Below are 21106 nucleotides of genomic sequence, written 5' to 3'. Positions count from 1 at the left end.
TTTAGAGTCAAATCATTGCTCTGGGTCTGGAGTCACACAGAAGAAGAATCCTGACAACACGGAAACAGGCTATTTGGCCTATTAAGTCCACACTGACCCAGACTCACCCCATTCTTGTAATCCTACACTTAAAATGGCTAATGGACTCAGCATGCACACCTTGGACACTATGGGAAATTCAGCATGGCCAATCTACCTAACCTGCATATCTTCATACTGTGAGAGGAAACCCATGCAGACTCAGGGAGAATGTACAAACTCCACACAGTCGCTTGAGGATGGAATTAAACTTGGGTCGCCGGCGCTATGAGGCAACAGTGTGAACCACTGAGCCACCATGCTGCCCGTACTAACCTAGACACGTATGTTAGACCACGTAAGGCTGTCAGATTTACTTCCCTAAAGGACATTGGTGAATCAGATGGATTTTTCCAACAACCAACAATGGTTTCATGGTTATAAAAGCTGGCGCAGTGGCACACTATTTAGCACTGCTCCCCCACAGCGCCAGGTACCCAGGTTCAATTCCACCCTCAGGGGACTATCTGCGTGGAATTTACACATTCACCCCGCGTCTGTGTGTTTCTGCCAGGCATTCCAGTTTTCTCCCACAATCCAAAGATGCAAAGGTTAATGTTTTAGAGTAGATATGTAGCTCAGGTTGTGGATGTTGTGGTTGGTTGGTTGGCTCACCAAGCTGGTTCGTTGTTCCGCACATGTTTCATTACCCTGCTCGGTAACACCCAGTGGGCATCAGAGTAGCACACAAACCCACATCAACCCTTTGCCAACTGTTTACCTGAGCCAAAGACCCACTACCCACTATGGACAGGACCAATGTCATATACAAGATTCCCTGCAGAGACTGTGACAAACGATACATTGGACAAACAGGAAGGAAATTAACCACAAGGGTACACAACCATCAATGCCAACAAAAAGACATGGCCAAATCTCACTCATCTGTATCCATGTGGATAAAGAGAACCACCAATTCAATTGGGACAATACCAGGATCCTGGGACAGGCAAAGCAGAGACAAGCATGGGAATTCATAGCAGCCTGGTACTCTACTAGAAAGCCATCAATAAATGCATAGAGCTAGACCCCATCTGCACATCATTGCGAAGGAAAACCAAAGTGAGGTAATCCAGCTCAACAGGCTCGAGAATTCAAATAACAGGTGGGAAAACACAACAGCGCTTCATCAGAGGCTACACTGATGATGTTACCCAGCATTGTAACAAATTGTAACAAAATTGGGCCCTTGAAGGTAGATGGTGGGATTCAAACTCAGGTCATTAGCTAAGTTTCCGGATGAATAGTCTAGTGATGGTACTACGAGGCCATTACCTTGGCCTGATTCAAGACAGGGCATCCACAAGGTGCAGTGGGCCATCAGCAGCAAGTAAATTGTATTCCAATAAATCTGCAACCGTGCAGCTGGGAATCTCTGGTACTCTACCATTACCATCAAGGATAGTCTATTGAAGAATGCAGGAGGGCATGCTGATAAATTAGACATCAACCTGACGAAGCTACAAAACTGGATTAGAATCACAGAGTCATCCAGTAAGGAACTGGTCATTCAGCCCACCAAGTGTAATCAAGCACGGAATACAGGTGGAGATCATCACGTGAAAATATGATCTAGTGATAAAACCAGAGGACCTGGCTCAAAGAAGGGCAGCACTGGATATGAAATTTTCCTGGACACAAGGTGTTCAGTAGACAAAGGATATGCGGAGGATTATTAATAATTTATTAGGGATAATATTGCAGGGAGCGATTTCCCCAGAGGGGGCAACCTCTGAACCTCTTCGAGGAGAGATAAAAAATGCAATTACACTGCTCAGAGAATCAAAAGGCCATCAAATACAGGGAACAATGGACATTCACAAACTGACAAAAAAAAAGATGGACAAGAATTACAGGGGAGTTGAAATGCTGTTCGATAATTGGATTATTGACACAATGTACAATCCTCAAAGTGAAGTACTGAGGTACAAGATAGCCATTCTGCTCCAGTGAAAGGAGTAACTAGCTACAAGATGCATGGCTAGCTAAGTCATTTTTTTTTGGTGGCATTGGCTGACATAGAAATGTCATCAGAAATACTGAAAGAATTCCCAACTTTTCAATTCATGTCGGCTGGACTCGAACATATACCTGAACTGCCAGAAGAAGGTGATAGGGCCCCAATTAAACATGTACATATGAGGATAGCAGCACTTTGTGAAAATGACACTTGCCATTCAGAAAACAACCAATCTCACAATACTTTCAATAGCATACATCAAAGTTAAATATAACCAAAGGTAAATGATTGAATAATGGTTCCATCCTTTCTACAAATGGACATGATTTCCTTCACTAAAGAAATGATTAAAAATAGAAAAAGTCATGAATAGAACACTTTTCATGTCCTTTAGTTGCCCAAAGTACTTTAGACAGAGAATTACCTTTGAAATGAAGTTTTTTTCTGCCATGTAGAAAACATGGCAACCAATGTGGACAAACCAGAATTCCACATTCCAAAATGCTATTGATCAATTAATCTGCTTCAATGGCACTGTCTGAACAACAAGTAGTGACATTTACATATAAAATTCCATACTACCAAATTGTTGCTTCATCAGTTTAATTTGGAAAGCTAATACATTTACAATCTGGAAATTAGAGAATGTATGTTTCAAAGACAAATCTATATAAAGTGGGGCTGCAAAGTTGGTATAGTACTTATGGATTAGAAGTCAAGGTGTTGGAATGTGGTTGTAAAATAATGGGGTGGGGTTGGGGAAAACAGTGCGTGATCCCTTTAAAAGGTGTGTTTTTTAGGCTTGGAGGTTAAAAAAATGCCAGTGGGCAGTAACAGATGCACAGAGTTCTTGAAATTGAAACACTGCATCAAAAGACTATGCTGTTAGCAGGCAAAGCAGCATTTTTACCAAAACAACAGGTCTTTGAATTTAGCCAATTAATTTAAACTAGGCTCTATGTAACAATTCCCAATTGAACTTAAATTTATGGTTTTGACAACTTTGGACCAATACTACTACAAGAAATTAATAGATCATCAAGGGCATTTGATATAGTGCCTCACGGGAAGCTGCTGAGCAAGGTGAGGGCCAATGGTGTTCGAGGTGATCTACTGGCTTGGATTGAGGATGGGCTGTCTGACAGAAGACAGAGAGTTGGGATAAAAGGCTCTTTTTCGGAATGGCAACCGGTGACGAGTGGTGTCCCGCTGGGTTCAGTGTTGGGGCCGCAGGTATTCACTTTATACATTAATGATCTGGATGAAGGGACTGGGGGCATTCTGGCGAAGTTTGCCGATGATACAAAGATAGTTGGACAGGCAGGTAGTACTGAGGAGGTGGGGAAGCTGCAGAAAGATTTAGACAGTTTAGGAGAGTGGTCCAGGAGATGGCTGATGAAATTCAACTTGAGCAAATGTGAGGTTTTGCACTTTGGGAAAAAAGAATACAGGCATGGACAATTTTCTAAATGGTGAGAAAATTCATAAAGCAGAAGTACAAAGGGATCTGGGAGTGTTGGTCCAGGATTCTCTAAAGGTTAACTTGCAGCTTGAGTCCGTGATTAAGAAAGCAAATGTAATGCTGTCGTTTATCTCAAGAGGGTTGGAATATAAAAGCAGCAATGTGCTTCTGAGACTTTACAAAGCTCTAGTTAGGCCCCATTTAGAATACCGCGTCCAATTTTGGGCCCCACACCTCAGGAAGGACATACTAGCCCTAGAGCGTGTCCAGCGGAGATTCACACGGATGATCCCTGGAATGGTAGTTTTAACGTACGATGAACGGCTGAGGATCCTGGGATTGTATTCATTAGAGTTTAGAAGGTTGAGGGGAGATCTAGTAGAAACTTACAAGATACTGTATGGCTTAGAAGGGGTGGATGCTGGGAGGTTGTTTCCATTATGCGGGGACACTAGGACCCGTGGGCACAGCCTTAAAATTAGAGGGGGTAAATTTAAAACGGAAATGAGACAACATTTCTATAGCCAGAGAGTGGTGGGTTTGTTGAATTCATTGCCATGGAGTGCAGTGGAGGCCGGGACATTAGATGCCTTCAAGGCACAGATCAATAAATTCTTGATCACACTAGGAATCAGAGGCTACGGGGAGAGTGCAGGGAAGTGGAGTTGAAATGCCCATCAGCCATGATTTAAATGGCAGAGTGGACTCGATGGGCCATCTGTTAAGAGAACAGCTCTCAACAGCCATCAACTCCAAGAGGAAATCACTTGCCCTCACAGAAATCTCTAAGATCTCAGAGTAAGCATGATCTTGATGAAGGTACTATGGCACTCTTAGCTAATATTCCTGATGCAAGAATTTGATGGAGGAAGGTGTTCCTGACTGGAAGACAACAAAAAAGGCAAAAAAAAACATTCTGGAAGATTTATACTGGCTGCAATTTCGAGAGATTAAGCTTTAATTTTTTCATTAATTTGTTTTAAATAAATGGGTCTTGAATCTATTGGAACAGCATACCATTAGAATTTTGCTTTATTTGGGAATAGTTAAGGGGGAAATGTTTGGTCTGTTATTAGTTCTGTTAATTTGTTAACTGTTAGAGTTAGATAAATAAATTATTATTTGTTGATTATAAACTGAGTATCAGGGATTTCCTACATTTAACCACTTCTTCAATAGCTTACGAGGCAAGGCGAGCGTCTCTGGGTGTTTTAGTTTTAGTTATCAGGTGGGGGGGGATTGACCACTCCTTCCTAACAGAACACTGTAACTACAGCCACAGCATTACTTCAGGTGCCAGAGCGCTTGGTTTCTGAATATGCAGCTCTTCACAATTCTCAACAAATGACACGAATCATAAGATGTATAAGTAGGAGTAGGCCATTCAGCCCATCGAGTCTGCTCAGCCATTCAATGAGATTATGGTTGATTTTATAATCCTCCACTTCACTTCCTGCCTTTACACCAAACCCTGATTCGCTTCCTCATTAAAAATCTGCCTATTTCAGTCCTGAACATACTTAATAACCCAGCCTCGAAAGTCCTCTTCAGGGTTCCACAGATTCAATGCCAGCTGAGAGAAGAAATTCCTCTTCATCTCTGCCTTAAATATATGATCCCTTACTCTGAGATTATGCCCTTGATCAGAGACTCTCTCACTAAGGGCAACAACTTTTCATATCTACCCTCTCAAGTCCCCTTGTCTTGCATATTTCAGAAGGTCACTTTTCTATTCCAGTTTAATACAGGCCTAACCTACTCAACCTCTCCCCATCAGAAGGTCTTCCATACCGATATAAGCCTAGTGAACCTTCCCTGATCTGCTTCCAGTGCAGTATATCATTGATAAAAGGATCAAAACTGTTCACAGTATTCCAGCTGTGGTATATTTCAGCAAAATCAACTACTTTTGTACCCCATTCCCTTTGAAATACTAACAAAATGCATGAAACTCCTCAGTACACATTTAATAGCTAGTGCCAAAAGAATCACTTACTGGTCATGCTCTGGATTTTGGAGAGCATTTGCTCGCAGTAGACCAAAAAGCGCCACGTGGCAGTTTTCCGAGGTGTATGGATCAGATTCTTTGCCTTCTCTAATCATCGTTCGTTTAAGGAGACTTGAACACTTCAGCGCAAGTTCCAAAGCATCCATCCAACATCTTCCTGCATAAGTTTGAAAGGTAGGTGGTGAAGATCTGAACACAGGATTTTAAGTCTCTCTTCACTTCTAAGCTTTTATTCACGGAAATAAATTATGTGTTGTGCAATTCCAACCAGACGTCTTTGCAAACAAATGAGTATAATCTTAGAACTCACCACCTGGACACAATTAACCTCATGAGACTGGAGGTTGATGTCCAATGGCATACCACAGGGTTCAGTGCTAGGTCCCTTATTGTTCATGATATATGTAATAATGATAAAAATGAGAATGTGGATGGATGCTACTTAAGCTTATGGGTGACTCAAAGACTGGCCAGGAGGTTGACAGCAAGAAAGAAGGTCTTAGGTTACACAAGGATATAAATGAATTGGCCAGGGGACAGATCATTGACTGATGAAATTTAAACCAGCTAAGTTTGAGGTGATACACTCTGGAAGAAGAAACAAGACAAGTGAGTACTCAATGAATGGTAGGACACTAGGAAGCTCACAGGACCAGAGGGATCAAGGGATTCTTGTTCACAGATCCCTGAAGTCAGGTGGGACAGGTTAGAATCACAGAGTATGGAAGAGGCCATTCAGCCAATCGAGTCAAAACCACCAACGCATACATGACCACCTATACTGGTCTCACTTTCCAGCACCAGGTCCATAGTTCTATGAACACCAAACTGATCTTGTGGCACAGTGACAGCATTCCTGCATCTGAGTCAGGAGGTCTGGATTCAAGTCTCATCTGCTTCAAAGGTTTGTCATAACACATCTGAATAGGCCTATTAAGAAGTATCTAATGTCACATGTGAAGGGCTGTTGTGATGCAGGGTACTTAGCCTATTTTTGGGCCATAAGGTCTAGATTCAAATCTCCTCTGCCTCAAACATGTGTCATAACATGTCTGGACACATTGATATAAAGACATCTATTGTCAACACGGCTGATGAAAAGAAAACATGTCAAACCAACAAAAAGGGCACAAAGAAAATCATCAAGTCGCCGGTGAAGAATGGCAAGAGAAGGAGAAAATCAAGGAAATAAAGTTACTCAATCCTCAAAGTGATGAAGCAGGTTCACTGCAAAACTGGCAATATCCTGTACACCGGCTCTACAGCAGGCACCACAGCCTTGAAATTGAGATGGAATCCATATTCACAGCTTTCACTCAGGCTACAGTGGACAAGCTATAACAAGCAGATGAAGGAACAGAACTACATCACCTACCTGTACACCAAGAACAGGAAGCTGGAGAAACTTGGCATCACCACCAGCAGTAACCAAGCTTTCCCGACACCACGGTTGAAACTGGTATCACCATGGGGAAATCCATTGTCAACTTGGCTGACCACATGTTACAACCAAACAAAATCAAAGTTCTCATCCAAGGGTTCAACATCTGCCAAAGGCCAAGATGGACCCTACTGGTTTTGTGGCAGACACACAGGAATTCATCAGGCAATTGAGGGTCTGGAAATTATTCCACAAACCCCAAGACATCCAAAGATCCGTAGTGTAGCGACCAAAGAAGGAAGAGTCAAATTGGACCCCTCCAAAAGGCCACTTCCCTAGGCTTGACAACTATGTTCAAGCCGTCAAAAGACGCATTAACACCAGATTCATCGTTGGACGGACTACTACAAAGAATCTTACCAATAACTGAACAACCAAGAACATGACAAACAACTACGTGCCGATCTGACCAAAGAACACACCCGTCAACTATCAAGGCCTTTGATTCAGACCTTCAGAGTATCTTATGCACTGTCATCCCATGTACTTCTCTCATAGGAGACTTCTACTGCCTTTTGAAGATACACAAGCCAACACAGGTGGTCATCCCACTGTAGGAGGCAAAGGGACCCTGTCTGACAGCCATAAGACATGGGAGTGGAAGTAAGGCCACTCGGCCCATTGAGTCCACTCCGCCATTTAATCGAGGCTGATGGGCATTTCAACTCCACTGACCCGCACTCTCCCTGTAGCCCTTGATTCCTTGCGAAATCAAGAAATTATCAATCTCTGCCTTGAAGACATTTAATGTCCCGGCCTCCACTGTGCTCCTGGGCAACGAATTCTACAGGCCCACCACTCTCTGGCTGAAGAAATGTCTCCTCATTTCTGTTCTAAATTTACCCCCTCTAATTCTAAATGCTGTGCCCACGGGTCCTAGTATCCCCGCCGAGTGGAAGCAACCTCCCAGGGTTCACCATTTCTAAGCCATACATTATCTTGTAAGTTTCTATCAGATCTCCACTCAACCTTCTAAACTCTAACGAATACAATCCCAGGATCCTCAGCCGTTCATCGTACGTTAAAACGTTGTTGAGCTTTTGTAAGAAGTCTGCAGTGTTGCAACAGAGGGTGGGGATTTCTTGTACTGTGGGTTTTTAAGATGCCTGCGACATAGCCAGAGAGGTTGAAAAAAAAGGAAGAATACAGGCATGGACTATTTTCTAAACGGAGAGAAAATTCATAAAGCCAAAGTATAAAGGGATCTGGGAGTGTGGTCCAGGATTCTCTGAAGGTTAACTTGCAGCTTGAGTCCGTGATTAAGAAAGCGAATGTAATGTTGTCACTTATTTCAAGAGGGTTGGAATATAAAAGCAGCAATGTGCTTCTGAGACTTCATAAAGCTCTAGTTAGGCCCCATTTAGAATACTGTGTCCATTCTTGGGCTCCACACCTCAGGAAGGACATACTGGCACTGGAGCGTGTCCAGCGGAGATAGAGTAGAAAGCAAAATGAAAGCGCCACTAGTTGAAGGACCAAGATCCAAACATTTTCCAGATACAGAACAATGTGGTGTGATTACACATAGTGTGACATGAACCCAAGATCATGGTTGAAGCCATCTTTATGGCTACGGAACTTGGCTACAGGTTTTTACTTGGCGATTCTACATTGTTATCTGTTGTATATCTTGAAGTCTGCCTTGCAAGATGCTTCCTAGAAGATGGCATAGATTTAATTGAACTGGCACAGAAGCTATGGTGACTTAAGGAAAGCTATTTTTCAAATTGCCAGAGAGTCTAATGGAGGGGGGTTCAATTGAAGCTTTCATGCAGAAATTTATTACATAAAAAGTAAAAGTGTGCACAATTATGGGGAGAAGACTATGAACATCGTGGGTGAATTTTTTTTTCAAAGACCTAGCACAGACACAACAAGCCAACTGATCTCCTACTGTGTTGTATCCATCCTGTGCATCTAAACACACAATTAATACACCACATGCATTTGTCCAACGTTTCATGAAGACCAAACGTTTTATGAAAAGTTCTTACCATCAGATTCTGAAGCAGCTCGAAATATCAGGTAACTACTGGGCAGTGGTTGAGTTATTGACCCAACAGTTTCTCCCTTAGGACCCTTTAAAACAAAATTACATTCAGTGGAAGACATGACAAGTTCTAAATATAGTCTCCATAAAATGAAGACATTTACATCACATACAAAAATTAAGTCTCTTTTTATGACAATAATTTTGATAATGGGGAAAAGTTGATGTTAAAAATCAGGAAAGGATAGGATACAGAAGACATAAAATTGTGCCTCCACAATTTTGGAGTCCAGACTGAGGGGTTTATAGATACAAGAAACAATATTGAAGATTAGCTTGAATGGGAAAAGGTCTAGTAAATATGATGAAAACTATGTGCTTGCGTGGAAGTTAAAAACTAATACAGAAAGGTCAGGGCATATAGTCTGCTCCCATAGAGTAGTTCCTCTTCAATTCTATACATAGCTTCCTTAAAAAAGCAGTGCCTGTTACTAGTGGAGTGGTGGCTGGTGACAGGCAAAGCTCAACACAGCTATTGTACAGTACTTCGAAATGTAACAATGAATGAAAAAGAATATGGGAACTGAATAGCAATATAAGCGTCCTGATGGGCATCACAATTGCCAGTTACAAATAAAAAGAAGATTATTTCAAAATAGTGTGGTCAGCAAATGCATAGGAATACTGTGTCATGGAGATGATTAGGTCTAAAACCAATTCCTGTTTGTTGATGAATTGGCAGTTCTTCACTGGCAAATGGAGCAGGGTTGATGGTGGTCTTATTGTTCCCAGGCTGGGATGGTGCTCGTGAGAGGTGAAATTATCAGTGGATCCACGTATTTTTGGTAGCAAAAGTGATTCCTTCTGAAAAATGCTAATGCAGTCACTGGGCTCAGCTGTGATGCCCATCAGTTGAACAGTAGTGCTTCAGCTCTTTTGCGAAAAATGATTAAATGTATCAACTTCATGCCTTAAACCAGAAACCTAGTGGACTTTAACAGCAGGGAGGGCATATGGAAGAACTGGCGTTTCAAACCATCAACTTTGCACATTTGCAGAGTAACTTCATGGATTTCTTGCTTACTAAGTTAACTTATCTGCTATTTTCTGTCCCTTGCGCCTCAAATAATTTTGGTTAGCTCAGTTAATTAATTGGCTTAATACCAACAAACTAACTAACTAAATATGCAAGAAGCTTTCTCAATTCACCTGTACAAAACTTCATTGATTTTAATAACCATCTGAACCCGCAAGTCTGTGCTCTCCCATCACACAGTTGCATGCATACTATTTTCAGAATTTCCCTTAAATCCAGTGCAGTGGCCCACATAGTTGTCAATACAGAATTACATTATCCAACATTACTGTGCTTTTGGAATGGTGGGTGGGGGGTGACAGATCTGTTTCAGGCCAAAGTTGGAAATTTGACTGTTGTTCATGATGAAAGCATTATAGTTGACTTTTAAAAAGCAAGTTTTAAGATAAAAGAGGTGCATACAATTCATACATCAGATTAAGATAATGGGAATGTGAAGCAGGAAAGAATAAATGGGGAGGAAAAACAGGGGATAACAAATATTTAAAATTTTGAAGCAACCTTCTGATTTAGTGGTGTAAAGATAATGTCACAATAACAAAATTATGACTAAACTGAGTAGTTTAACTTTTCTATGTCAGGCCTCATTTCCCATTTGCCTATTTGAACAAAAATGGGTTCACCAAGGGGGCCTGAATCCAGTCCATGTATTGAGCTCTAAATGACTAGGTATCGACCTGTTTATGTCAAGTCATGCTTCATGTTAAGAATCCAATGCTCAAACAGCCTTTCTTTTTAAAGATTCAAGCACCAATTTAAAATACCGCAAGGAGATCAAGCACAAAAGAGAACCCAGAATTTAACATGCAGAGAAGGAGAAAGTCATAAATCTATTAACTTCTCGCTTTGAGTGACATAACATGCACACGTGACAAAGCATAAAATCTTGAGACCAAATTCTGCAGTAATACATTTCAATGCTAAATACATCTTGCATCTGAAGGTCTGCTTTCAGTGCTCTGTATTCAGAGAATGGGTTGGGAAATGTATCAGCATGAATAAATGGTGGATCAATGGGCCAACCAGTACAATCCTACTCCTACATCTTATGGTCTTATGGTCTTTTAAGTGTAATACAGTCTCCACCAACCTTTACAGCCCAAATAGACTGTTCCAAAGGGTGAAAGACTTTAAAACAAAAGCCGTCCTTCTTTGATGGCCGTTCGATGAGTTCACAAGCATTCAGAAGCACTGTTCCCACCCACTGGCCATTCTTTGGGGTTTTGTAGATCAACAACACTCCAGGCTTCAGTACACACCATAACTTTGTCCAACTTTTTAAAGTTCCACGAATCTAATAAAATTGAAATAAATTTTTGTTTTAAAAAAAAATCAGAGAAAAAGAGAAAACAAATTTCTCCAGAGAAATCTGAGTGAATGTACAAATTTTTTTTTAACTGAAATGACAGTGCGAAGGAAGACGTCAGTTTCATGAATTCAAAATTGCAATACTTCACCCTAATTTGAAAACAGACAATATTTTGTTTTAATTTATTCATTGGATGTTGGTGTCACTGGCTAAGCTACAATTTATGATTCATCCCAAAAATTGTCCTTAAGGTGGTGATGGTACACTGCGTTCTTGAACTGCTTTGGTGCATGTGCTGTACGTAGGTAATTCCAGGATTCTGACCCAGCATCACTGAAGGAGCAGTGATATAGTCCCAAAGCAGGATGGTGAATGGTTTGAGGGGAGGTTGCAGATGGTGATGATACAGTGTATCTGCTGTCTTTGTCCTTCTAGGTTGAAGTTGAGATTTTGGAAGTGCTGTCGAAGGAGCCTTTGAGAGTTACGGCAGTGCATCTGGTAGATGGCATACACAGCTGCCACTGTATATCAGTGGTGAATGGAGTCAATGCTCAAACTGATGAATGGAGTGCCAATCAAGCAGGCTGCTGTGTCCTGGATGATGCCAAGTTTTTGAATATTGTTGGAGCTGCAGTAATCCAGGCAAGTGGACAGCATGCCAACCGACCACTGATTTGTGCCCTGTGGAGGGTAGGCAGACTTTGAGGATTCAGGAGGTGAGGTACTCACCACAAAATTTCTAGCTTTTGACCTGCTCTTGTAAAGAGGTCATAAAACAACGTTGGTAAATAGACTAGATAAGCACACAGCAAACTCCTTTCATATTAAAAAAAGACCATAATTCGCAATGTTGCTCATGTTACCTAGCCAGTTTCATTTGGATTGTCTGCGGCATGAGAGATCATTTTATAATCCATGAGTGGATTATAAATCAAAAACCAAAAAATGCACAAGGCAAATGCTATAGGGAGAGAAAAGTATTTAAACAGAATTTATGACAATGCAACATGGATTAAATGTAATCCACAGCCTTAATTGTCTGCTCTATGTTTCAGTTGTTAATTTCTATTGAACCTTACATCCTAGCAATTTTGATGACACAACAAAGTGGCTGAGCCATCCTCAAAAATGTAAATTATACTTGTACAAAAAGGTTATTTTAACCCCAGTTGAAATGTTTGCAATTTGTGAATTAAAATATATACCTTTAAGAAAAGGGCTGTGGACATTATACTTTTATACATGAAATACATTGAGCAGTGAGAACAATAATTCTTGATATTACAAATTACTGATGCTACCGACTTTCTTCTCCACACTCCTCAGTGCTAATTCCACCAGCTCTACTTTTCTAAATGCACTTGAAAGATCAATTAATTACTTTACACAAGTCACTGTTCCACATACGAATGTGGTCTGTATTCAAGGGTTATAAGTTATGGTGTTCATCACAGTGTTATCTGTTGAAATTTGTTTTTCAGCCATCTGTTGTGACGCTCATTGAAACTAACCAATCTGTTCATATATTTAAGTAGAACATTTCTGCTTTGGTACACAGCCTTGTGAGCTTGCAATGGCAAGGAAACAAAGGTCTGAGAGAAGCTGAATACATCAGTTTTCTGTAAAATTTTAACCTCGCCCAAAAGGATGCAGTATAACTCAGTGGACTGAGGGAAACAATAACCTTGCAATACTGTCCATTGTTGAGTTTTGTTTAGATATCAATTTCAGTCACTGCAAAATGTGCAGAACTCTTCTTTTGTGCTTTCAAATGAATTCTAAATTCTTTTTCATAAAGACAAAATGAATAAAAGAGAACTTACGCTTACTTTTACCTGATAATTCAAACAAGCCTCAACTATAAATTTTACCAATTTTATACACTTATTAAAACTGGTTGCTTACACTATTACAGATTTTGAAAACATTGTAAATCTGCTTAAGTTTCCAAATATCAGATTGGGATTCACAGGGCACAGATTACCTCACGACTGTGAAAAAGAGATACAAGAGGGAAGAAAATAAGAAACAAAAACAAAAGTTGCTGGAAAAGCCTAGCAGGTCTGCCAGCATCTGTGAAGGAAAAAAACAAAGTTAACACCTTGGGTACGGTGACCCTTCCTCAGAACTATATGCAGTTCTTTCAGTTTTTATTTGGAAAGAAATAAGGGACAGGTTTGCAAACAGGTGAACAGAAATGAACCTTCCCATAATAGCACAGAAAATGAACTCAGCAGACCGACTTAGTAACAACAAGTTGTCGTCATATTCTCCTTTAGAACATAAGAACTAGGAGCAGGAGTAGGCTGTTCAGCCCTTCAAGCCCACTTCACCATTCAATAAGATCATGGCTGATCTTTTCGTGGACTCAGATCCATGTACCCGCGTTCTCACCATATCCCTTAATTCCTTTATTGTTCAAAAAATATCTACCTTAGCTTTAAAAACGCTTACTGAAGTAGTGTCAACAACTTCACTGGGCAGGGGATTCCATAGATTAACAACCCTCTGAGTGAAGAAGTTCCTTCTCAATTCAGTACTAAATCTGCTCCCTCTAATCTTGAGGCTATGCCCTCTTGTCCTAGCTTCACCTGCCAGTGGGAACATCCTCTCTTCTTCTTATCTATTCCCTGCATAATTTTATATGTTTCTATAAGATGCCCCCTCCATCTTCTGAATTCCAATGAATATAATCCAAATCTACTCAGTTTCTCCTCATAAGCCAACCCCCTCAACTCCGGAATCAACCTAGTGAACGTCCTCTGCACCCCGTCCAGTGCCACTACATACTTCCTCAAGTAAGGAGACCAAAACCACACATGGTACTCCAGGTGTGGCCTCACCAGCACCTTGTACAGCTGCAACATAATCTCTCTGCTTTTAAACTCAATCCCTTTAGCAAATAAGGACAAAATTTCATTTGCCTTCCTAATTACTTACTGTACCTGCAGACCAACCTTGTGAGATTCATGGACAAGGACACCCAGGTCCCTCTGCACAGCAGCATGCTGCAACTTTTTACCATTCAAGTAATATTCCTTTTTACTATTACTCCTAGCAAAATGTATGACTTCACATTTATTTACATTGTATTCCATCTGCCAGACCTTTGCCCACTCACTCAATGTTCCTCTGCAAAGTTTCACAGTCCTCTGCACACTTGGCTCTGCCACTCACCTTAGAGTCATGTGCGAACTTTTACACCCTACATGTGGTCCCCAACTCCAAGTCATCCGTATAAATTGTAAATAATTGCGTTCCCAACACCAATCCCTGAGGATCCTATAGAATTTTCAAAACCTAAAAGTTCACAAAAACCTTAAAAGAATATGCCACTATGTGCACAATAGGCAATGGAAGATAAAAGGATAAATGTTATCATGTTCAAGTTTGAGGGAAACAAGTCAGATAGGATCCAGAGGAATAAAAAACACAGAATAAGGAATTGAGGAGCAACAAAATAAGAATGGAGGTTTTGTTGTTTTTCAATTCGGTACAGAAGCATATCACCCATTTCTATAGCTTTACTACTGTCTGTATATTCTTCAACATCAGTACCTGAACAGAAAGTCCAAAATAAAAACCCCTGGGAAGACAGGAATTTGTAACAATCAAGTGAAAAATTCAGGGTTTAAAACTAAACGTTCCTGTGCATTTGTTGCTCTTTTTCATCTTGGTGGTAGTGGTTATAAGTTTGGAAGATGCTGTTGAGGTAGCCTAGCTGAGGTGCTACAATGTGTCTTGTCGACGGTATACACCACTGTCTGTCCAATAGTGAAGGCAGGAGTGAATGGTTAAGGTGTCAGATGGAGTGTCAATAAAGCTGGCAGTTTCATCTTGGATGGTCTTGAGTTTATGAGTGTTCATAATATCATAGAATCCCGACAGTGTGAAAGCGAGGCATTTGGCCCATCGAGTCCACACCAACCTCCAAAGACCATCCCACTCAAACCTATCCCCCTCAGACTTATCCCCCTACCCTATTCCATAACCTGCATTTCCCATGGTTAATTCACCTAACCTGCACATTCCTGGACACGATTGGGAAATTTAGCTTGGTCAATCTACCAAACCTGCACATCTTTGGACTGTGGGATGAAACTGGAGTACCCGGAGAAAACCCACACATGGGGAGAACATGTAAACTCCACACAGACAGTCTCCCAAAGCTGGAATCGAACCCGGGTTTCTGGTGCTATGAAGCAACGGTGATAACCACTGAGCCACTGTGTGGCCACAGTTATTAAGTGTTATTGAAGCTCTACCATCCATGCAAGTGGAAAACATTCCATCATGTCCTGATTTATGCCTTGTAGATGGTGGACAACTTTGAAGAGTCAGGAAGTAAAGCAGTCATCACAAAATTCTGAAGTTCAAACTGCCCTTGTATTTGAGCTGATCCAATTACAGTTTCTGGTCAATGGCAACACCAAAGGATGTGGGTGATTAGGGATCTGGCATTGGTATCGCCACTGAATATGATGCAATAATGATTAGTTTTTCTCTCATTGGCAATAGTCATTGCCTGGCACTTACATAACAAAAATGTTACTTGCCACATAGTGCAAGCCTGAATTTTATCCAAATATTAGCGCATGCAGGCACAAAATTTGTTAACCGCACTAAGGATGCATCTACAACACAAGGGCTGCAGCAGTTTAAGAAGGAAGCTCACAACCACATTTTTTCAGACAATTGGGGATGGGGCAATAAGTGTTGGTTTAGCTGGTGATATCCTCAATCTCTTGAATATATTCAAAAGTTTCAATAGCAAGAAGGGATATCAAAGTGTGGAGATGGAGGAACACAGCAGGCAGCACAGTGGAGCAGGAAAGTTGATGTTTTGAGTCAGGACCCTTCTTCAGAAAACGTCCCAACCCAAAATGTCAACTTTCCTGCTCCTCTGATGCTGCCTGGCCTGCTGTATTCCTCCAGCTCCACAGTGTTATCTCTGACTCCAGTTCTTGCAATCACTTCAATTGCAAGCAGTTCTGAATGCGACTGAACACAATGAAACCAGTGAACATATCCACTTCTAACTTCCAATCCAAGTTATATGGTGGGCTGAGGATGGTATTGTGCTTGGACCGAAATGATTAGCTTCCAACAACAGTCATCTTCATTTGCACTAGATAGAACACAAACTATTGTGGAGATTCCTCCCAGTCCATCCCCATGTGCTAGGTCTCTTTAATCCCACCTTCAGTCATTTGCTAACTCAGCATCAAGGGCAGTCACTCACTCCACATCTAGAATTTAATTCTTTGCCAATGTTTGGAACAAGGCTACAATGGGGTCAGGAGCCGAAATGTCTCTGATGGAACCCAAAAAGAGCAGTGAGAAGATTACTGGAATATAAACTTGACAGCCACTTTGCTGATTATCAAGAGAGGCTGATGAGATGGTGACTGGGAGATGAGGGTAGAAATTGAAACTTTTTTCCACAAACGGCAATAAAAGCTTAATCATTTGTTAATTTTATCAAAAACCCAACTGGTGGCAATACTACACAAATCAGATGCCAGAGTGAAACCTTGCTAGACAGAACTCAAATTCTATTTCCTCTTTTTTTAACCATTACATTCAGTCTGTAAACATACATAAGACTGTTGACGTACTTTTAACAAAACTCCATAAAATTTTAATATACTAGAGAGAAACATTGCCTATGTAACACTACACAAGAACTACTGAAATGATCTAATTACAAACATCAAAACAAAGATGTCTTTTCCCAACAATACACTTTAACAGTCAAAACATCAGTGAAGAATCACCTCCATCTCAATGCTCATGCTTCCTGCTCAACTGTCATAACTGTAATTGGTTTCTTATTGTCAACGAGATGACATATGATGTTAAGAGTCTCACAAGGCTCTTAAAACAAACTGCACACTATCAACTTGACATAGTTTCCCTAAATTGATATCTTCCCCAGTCTTCTCAGCATTCAGGACTTGTTGATATTAAGATGGTGGTGGTGCTGGATGTCTTGAAAAACATTAAGGTTATTAAGTCCCAAGGCTTGACGGGACTTATCCCAGAATACTGAGATAGGCAAGAGAGGAGATTCCCAGGGCTTTGCCAGAGATTTTTGCATCCTGATGAGCCACAGGATGAGATCCTAAAAGACTGAACAATAGCCAATCTTGTTACTTTGTTTAAGGAGGGCAAGAAGGATAATTCAGGAAATTACAAGATGGTCAGCCTGAGATCAGTAGAGGCAAAATTATTGTAGAACATTCTGAGATTTACCTGCATTTGGAAAAGAATGGACTCTTAAGTATAATCAACATGACTTTACGCAGGGAACGTCTTGTCTCACAAATTTCATTTGAATTTTTTGATGAATTGAAAAGATGATTGATGAGGGACCAGCAGTAGATGTTATCTACACAGACTTTATAAAACGTTTGACAAGGTCCCCCCCACATAGAACACTGGTCCAGAAGATCAAGTTGGATGGGATCCATGGTGAGTTGGCAAGTTTGATACAAAACTGACTTGAAGACAGAGGGTAGTCATAGGAGGGTGTTTTTCTGACTCAAGGTGTGTGACCAGTGGTGTTCTGCAAAGATCACTGCTGTGACCTCTGTTGCTTGTAATCTACTCATATAAATAATTTGAACGAAAACGTAGATGGTCTGATTAATAACATGCAGTTGACATGAAAATTGACCAAATTGTGGACAGTGAGGAAAGTTTTCAAAGGAAACGGTAGGATATAGACCAGTTAGAAAGTTGGGCAGAAAAATGGCAGATACAGTTTAATCTAGACGGGTGTGAGACGATGCATCTTGGGGGGCCAAATGCATGAGGAAAGTATACAGTAAATGGCAGGGCCCTCAGGAACATTAATATACAGAGGGATCTTAGGAATGCAAATCCATAATTCCCTGAAAGTGGCAACAGAAGTAGGTAAGGTAAGTAAAGGTGGTGTATGGCTTGCTTGCCTTCAGTCATAGAATCATAGAGCTCGGAAAAAGACCCTTCAGTCCAACTCATCCCCACTGATCAGATACGCGAAATTAAACCAGTCCCATTTGCCAACATTTGAACCATAGCCCTCTAAACCCTTCTTATTCACATACCCATCCAGATGCCTTTCAAATGTTGCAACTGTCCCAGTCTCCACCGCCTGCTCTAGCAGCTTTTCCATACATGCATCACCCACTGTGTGAAAAGGGTGCCTTTTAGATCACTTTTAAATCTTTCCCCTCTTACCTTAATTCAATGCCCTCTAGTTTTGGATTCCCTATCCTGGGAAAAAGAACTTGGCTATTCATCCATCCATGCCCTCACGTTTTTTTAAACCTCTATAAGGTCACCCCTCTGCCTCTGGTCAGCATGGACCAGTTTGGGCCGAAGGACCTGTTTCAATGCTGTTTTATTACTCTGTGACTCTATGAGATAGATATGGACCATCTGCAGGCAGGTGGAATTAGAAAGGAATCATGGTCAGCAGAGGCATGGTAAGCAAAGGGCCCATTCTATATTTTTCCCAATCCTGCGTGCTTCAGTCCTGCCACTGGCACTGGAAATATCTAAGGATGGGGAAATTGACTCAAAGGTTTGATTCTCAAAGTACAATTACGTCAAGCTCTTGTTGGAATTGGATGTGGATCAGCTCTCCCAAATTTGGCACAGATGTTCAGATGTTAGTCAGGAGGACCATGCAGGATCAACTGAGCTGTGTCCACTTTGCTAAATGCAGTGCCAAGCTCATGGGGGTAGCTTGTTTGACTTCATTCTTATTCAACTTTGTTATACTGGTTCAATATTTGGTTCAGTCATTTCAGAAGGCAGTTAAGAGACAACAACATTGTTGTGGGTCTGAAATCACATCCAGACTGTGTAGGATGACAGCTTTCCTCCAATAAAGGAAGCCAATGAACCAGATGGATTTTTAATAACAATCTGTTAGTTTCCTGGTCACCTTTATGGAAAATAGCCTTTGCATATCAGATTTAACAAGTAAATTTAAATACCCCAGCTGTTTCAGTGGGATGTGAATTCATGCCTTCAAAGCACAAGTTCAGGTCTCAGGGACTAGCCCAGTGTTAATAATGGGAGGTCGAACCACTCTGATAATTAAAATCAAAACACAGGCTCCCAATCTGTTGTGGTGGCAGTAGAGGTCCCCTTCTAATAATTAAATCCAAAACTCCAAGAGAAGCCCAACTCACCTCGCCTAATCTGTTAAATTGTTATGGAGAAGAAGTGGTTAAATGAAAGAAAATCCCTGATATCTACTTGCAAGTCACAAGTAACAATTTACTTATTTAATCCTAATAGCGAACAAATTAACAGAATTCTTACACACCGAACAAATCCTCCTTGACTACTAACTATTCCCTAACTGAACTAAAATCTACTGGTATGCTATTCCAATAAAACAAGTCCCACTTATATAAACCCAAAGTAATAAGAAAATAAATTAAAACTTAGTCTCTCAAAGTCTACAAGCCTTTCTTTTGCTGTTCTCAAGTCATCAACAACTTTCTTCCGCTGATCTGGCTGTCAAGGATGTTTTCTCTGTGATGTCTTCTTGTGAGAACATAGCCAGAAGTGCCGTGATATCTTTTATGAATAGACGGTACATTCTGGGAGAGCTTAGGGGTTTCTTATGAGAGCTAAATGCTTATTTCTCAGATAGTAGTCCGGTTTCACACCGATTTTCAAAAACCCTCTCCTATACCTTGAATGACAAATTAATACGTCTCAATTTCAGAACCGGCTGTTTCTATTCAGCTGCTTACAGATGCATTTTCTGTGTACATCTCCAAGCATGGAACAACATTTTACCTCTCAAAGGAACAATACATTCTTCTCCCTTATTTTTTGCTTTACAAACAAATTCTAGCTTCCTGCCTTCGAATTCACGATTACGCTACACAACTTCATAACACCAGTAACATATCTGATGTGCTGTTAAACTCACGCCTCCCTGAACAGTAATCCCAACAACACCCAGCAACAATGCTACTGTGCCCAGCATAAATTTTACAGTAAGTCCTGCAAGTAGCTTTTTCAAACTTAAAGACTTCATCATTCTGCAAATTTAATAATTGCAAAGGAATCTCCCAGTTTAGTTGCTTTACAAATATCAGAACTTGATGTGGTTCTCTATATTAACACTCTAATAAATGACAAACTGCACAAACTAATCGAACAGAAATCCATTTAATCTTCTCTGGCCTTTCTTCAAGAATTTGTATCCATTACACAATAACCTGAAGAGGGATGGCAACTGACCCATGGGTGATAACTGACATGTTCTAAAGGTAATCACGTGGCCGCACTACAAAGAACTCCACTTATTTGTCTTTCATTTTCCTTGAAATAATTCCTCAAGCAATTGCAGAGCGGCACAGGACAATGAATGAAAACTGATTTTGGTCCCAAAAGTTAATTTTTTTAAATTCCTCCTCAGGATGTGGGTATTACAGACTGGACCAGCATTTACTGCCCATCCCTAATTTCCCACAAGGCAGTTAAGAGTCAACCGCATTGTTGTTGGTCTAGAATCATGTAGAGGCCAGATCAGGTAAGGAGGGTATTTTCCTTCCCTAAAGGACATTAGTGAAGGACACAGGCTTTTCCAACAATTGGTAATGGTCCCATGGACATCATTAGACTCTTAATTACAGATTTTTACTGTCTTCAAATACCACTTTCTGCCATGACAGGATTCAAACCTGGATACCCAAAACAGTACCTGGGTCTCTGGATTGATCATTTAGCAAGAATATCACAGGTCAT

The 21106-nt window shown here is 40.7% G+C and overlaps 1 protein-coding gene across 8 annotated transcripts in view; it reads right to left on the bottom strand.

The window, feature by feature from the left end:
• osbpl8 (oxysterol binding protein-like 8) overlaps positions 1-21106 on the bottom strand; it is a 332940-nt gene that overhangs the window by 88886 nt on the left and 222948 nt on the right. For all 8 annotated transcript variants that reach the window (XM_059652608.1, XM_059652607.1, XM_059652612.1 and 5 more), the window contains 3 exons: positions 11126-11329; positions 8944-9028; positions 5497-5665 (listed from right to left, as the gene is read on the bottom strand). In XM_059652608.1, the coding sequence (XP_059508591.1) occupies positions 5497-5665; positions 8944-9028; positions 11126-11329 (458 nt within the window). The remainder of the gene's footprint in view (positions 1-5496; positions 5666-8943; positions 9029-11125; positions 11330-21106) is intronic.

Source organism: Stegostoma tigrinum, chromosome 18 (genome assembly GCF_030684315.1).
Source record: "Stegostoma tigrinum isolate sSteTig4 chromosome 18, sSteTig4.hap1, whole genome shotgun sequence".
NCBI lineage: Eukaryota > Metazoa > Chordata > Chondrichthyes > Orectolobiformes > Stegostomatidae > Stegostoma > Stegostoma tigrinum.
Note: the sequence above shows the minus strand (reverse complement) of the source record. Positions and strands in the feature narration are given on the sequence as shown.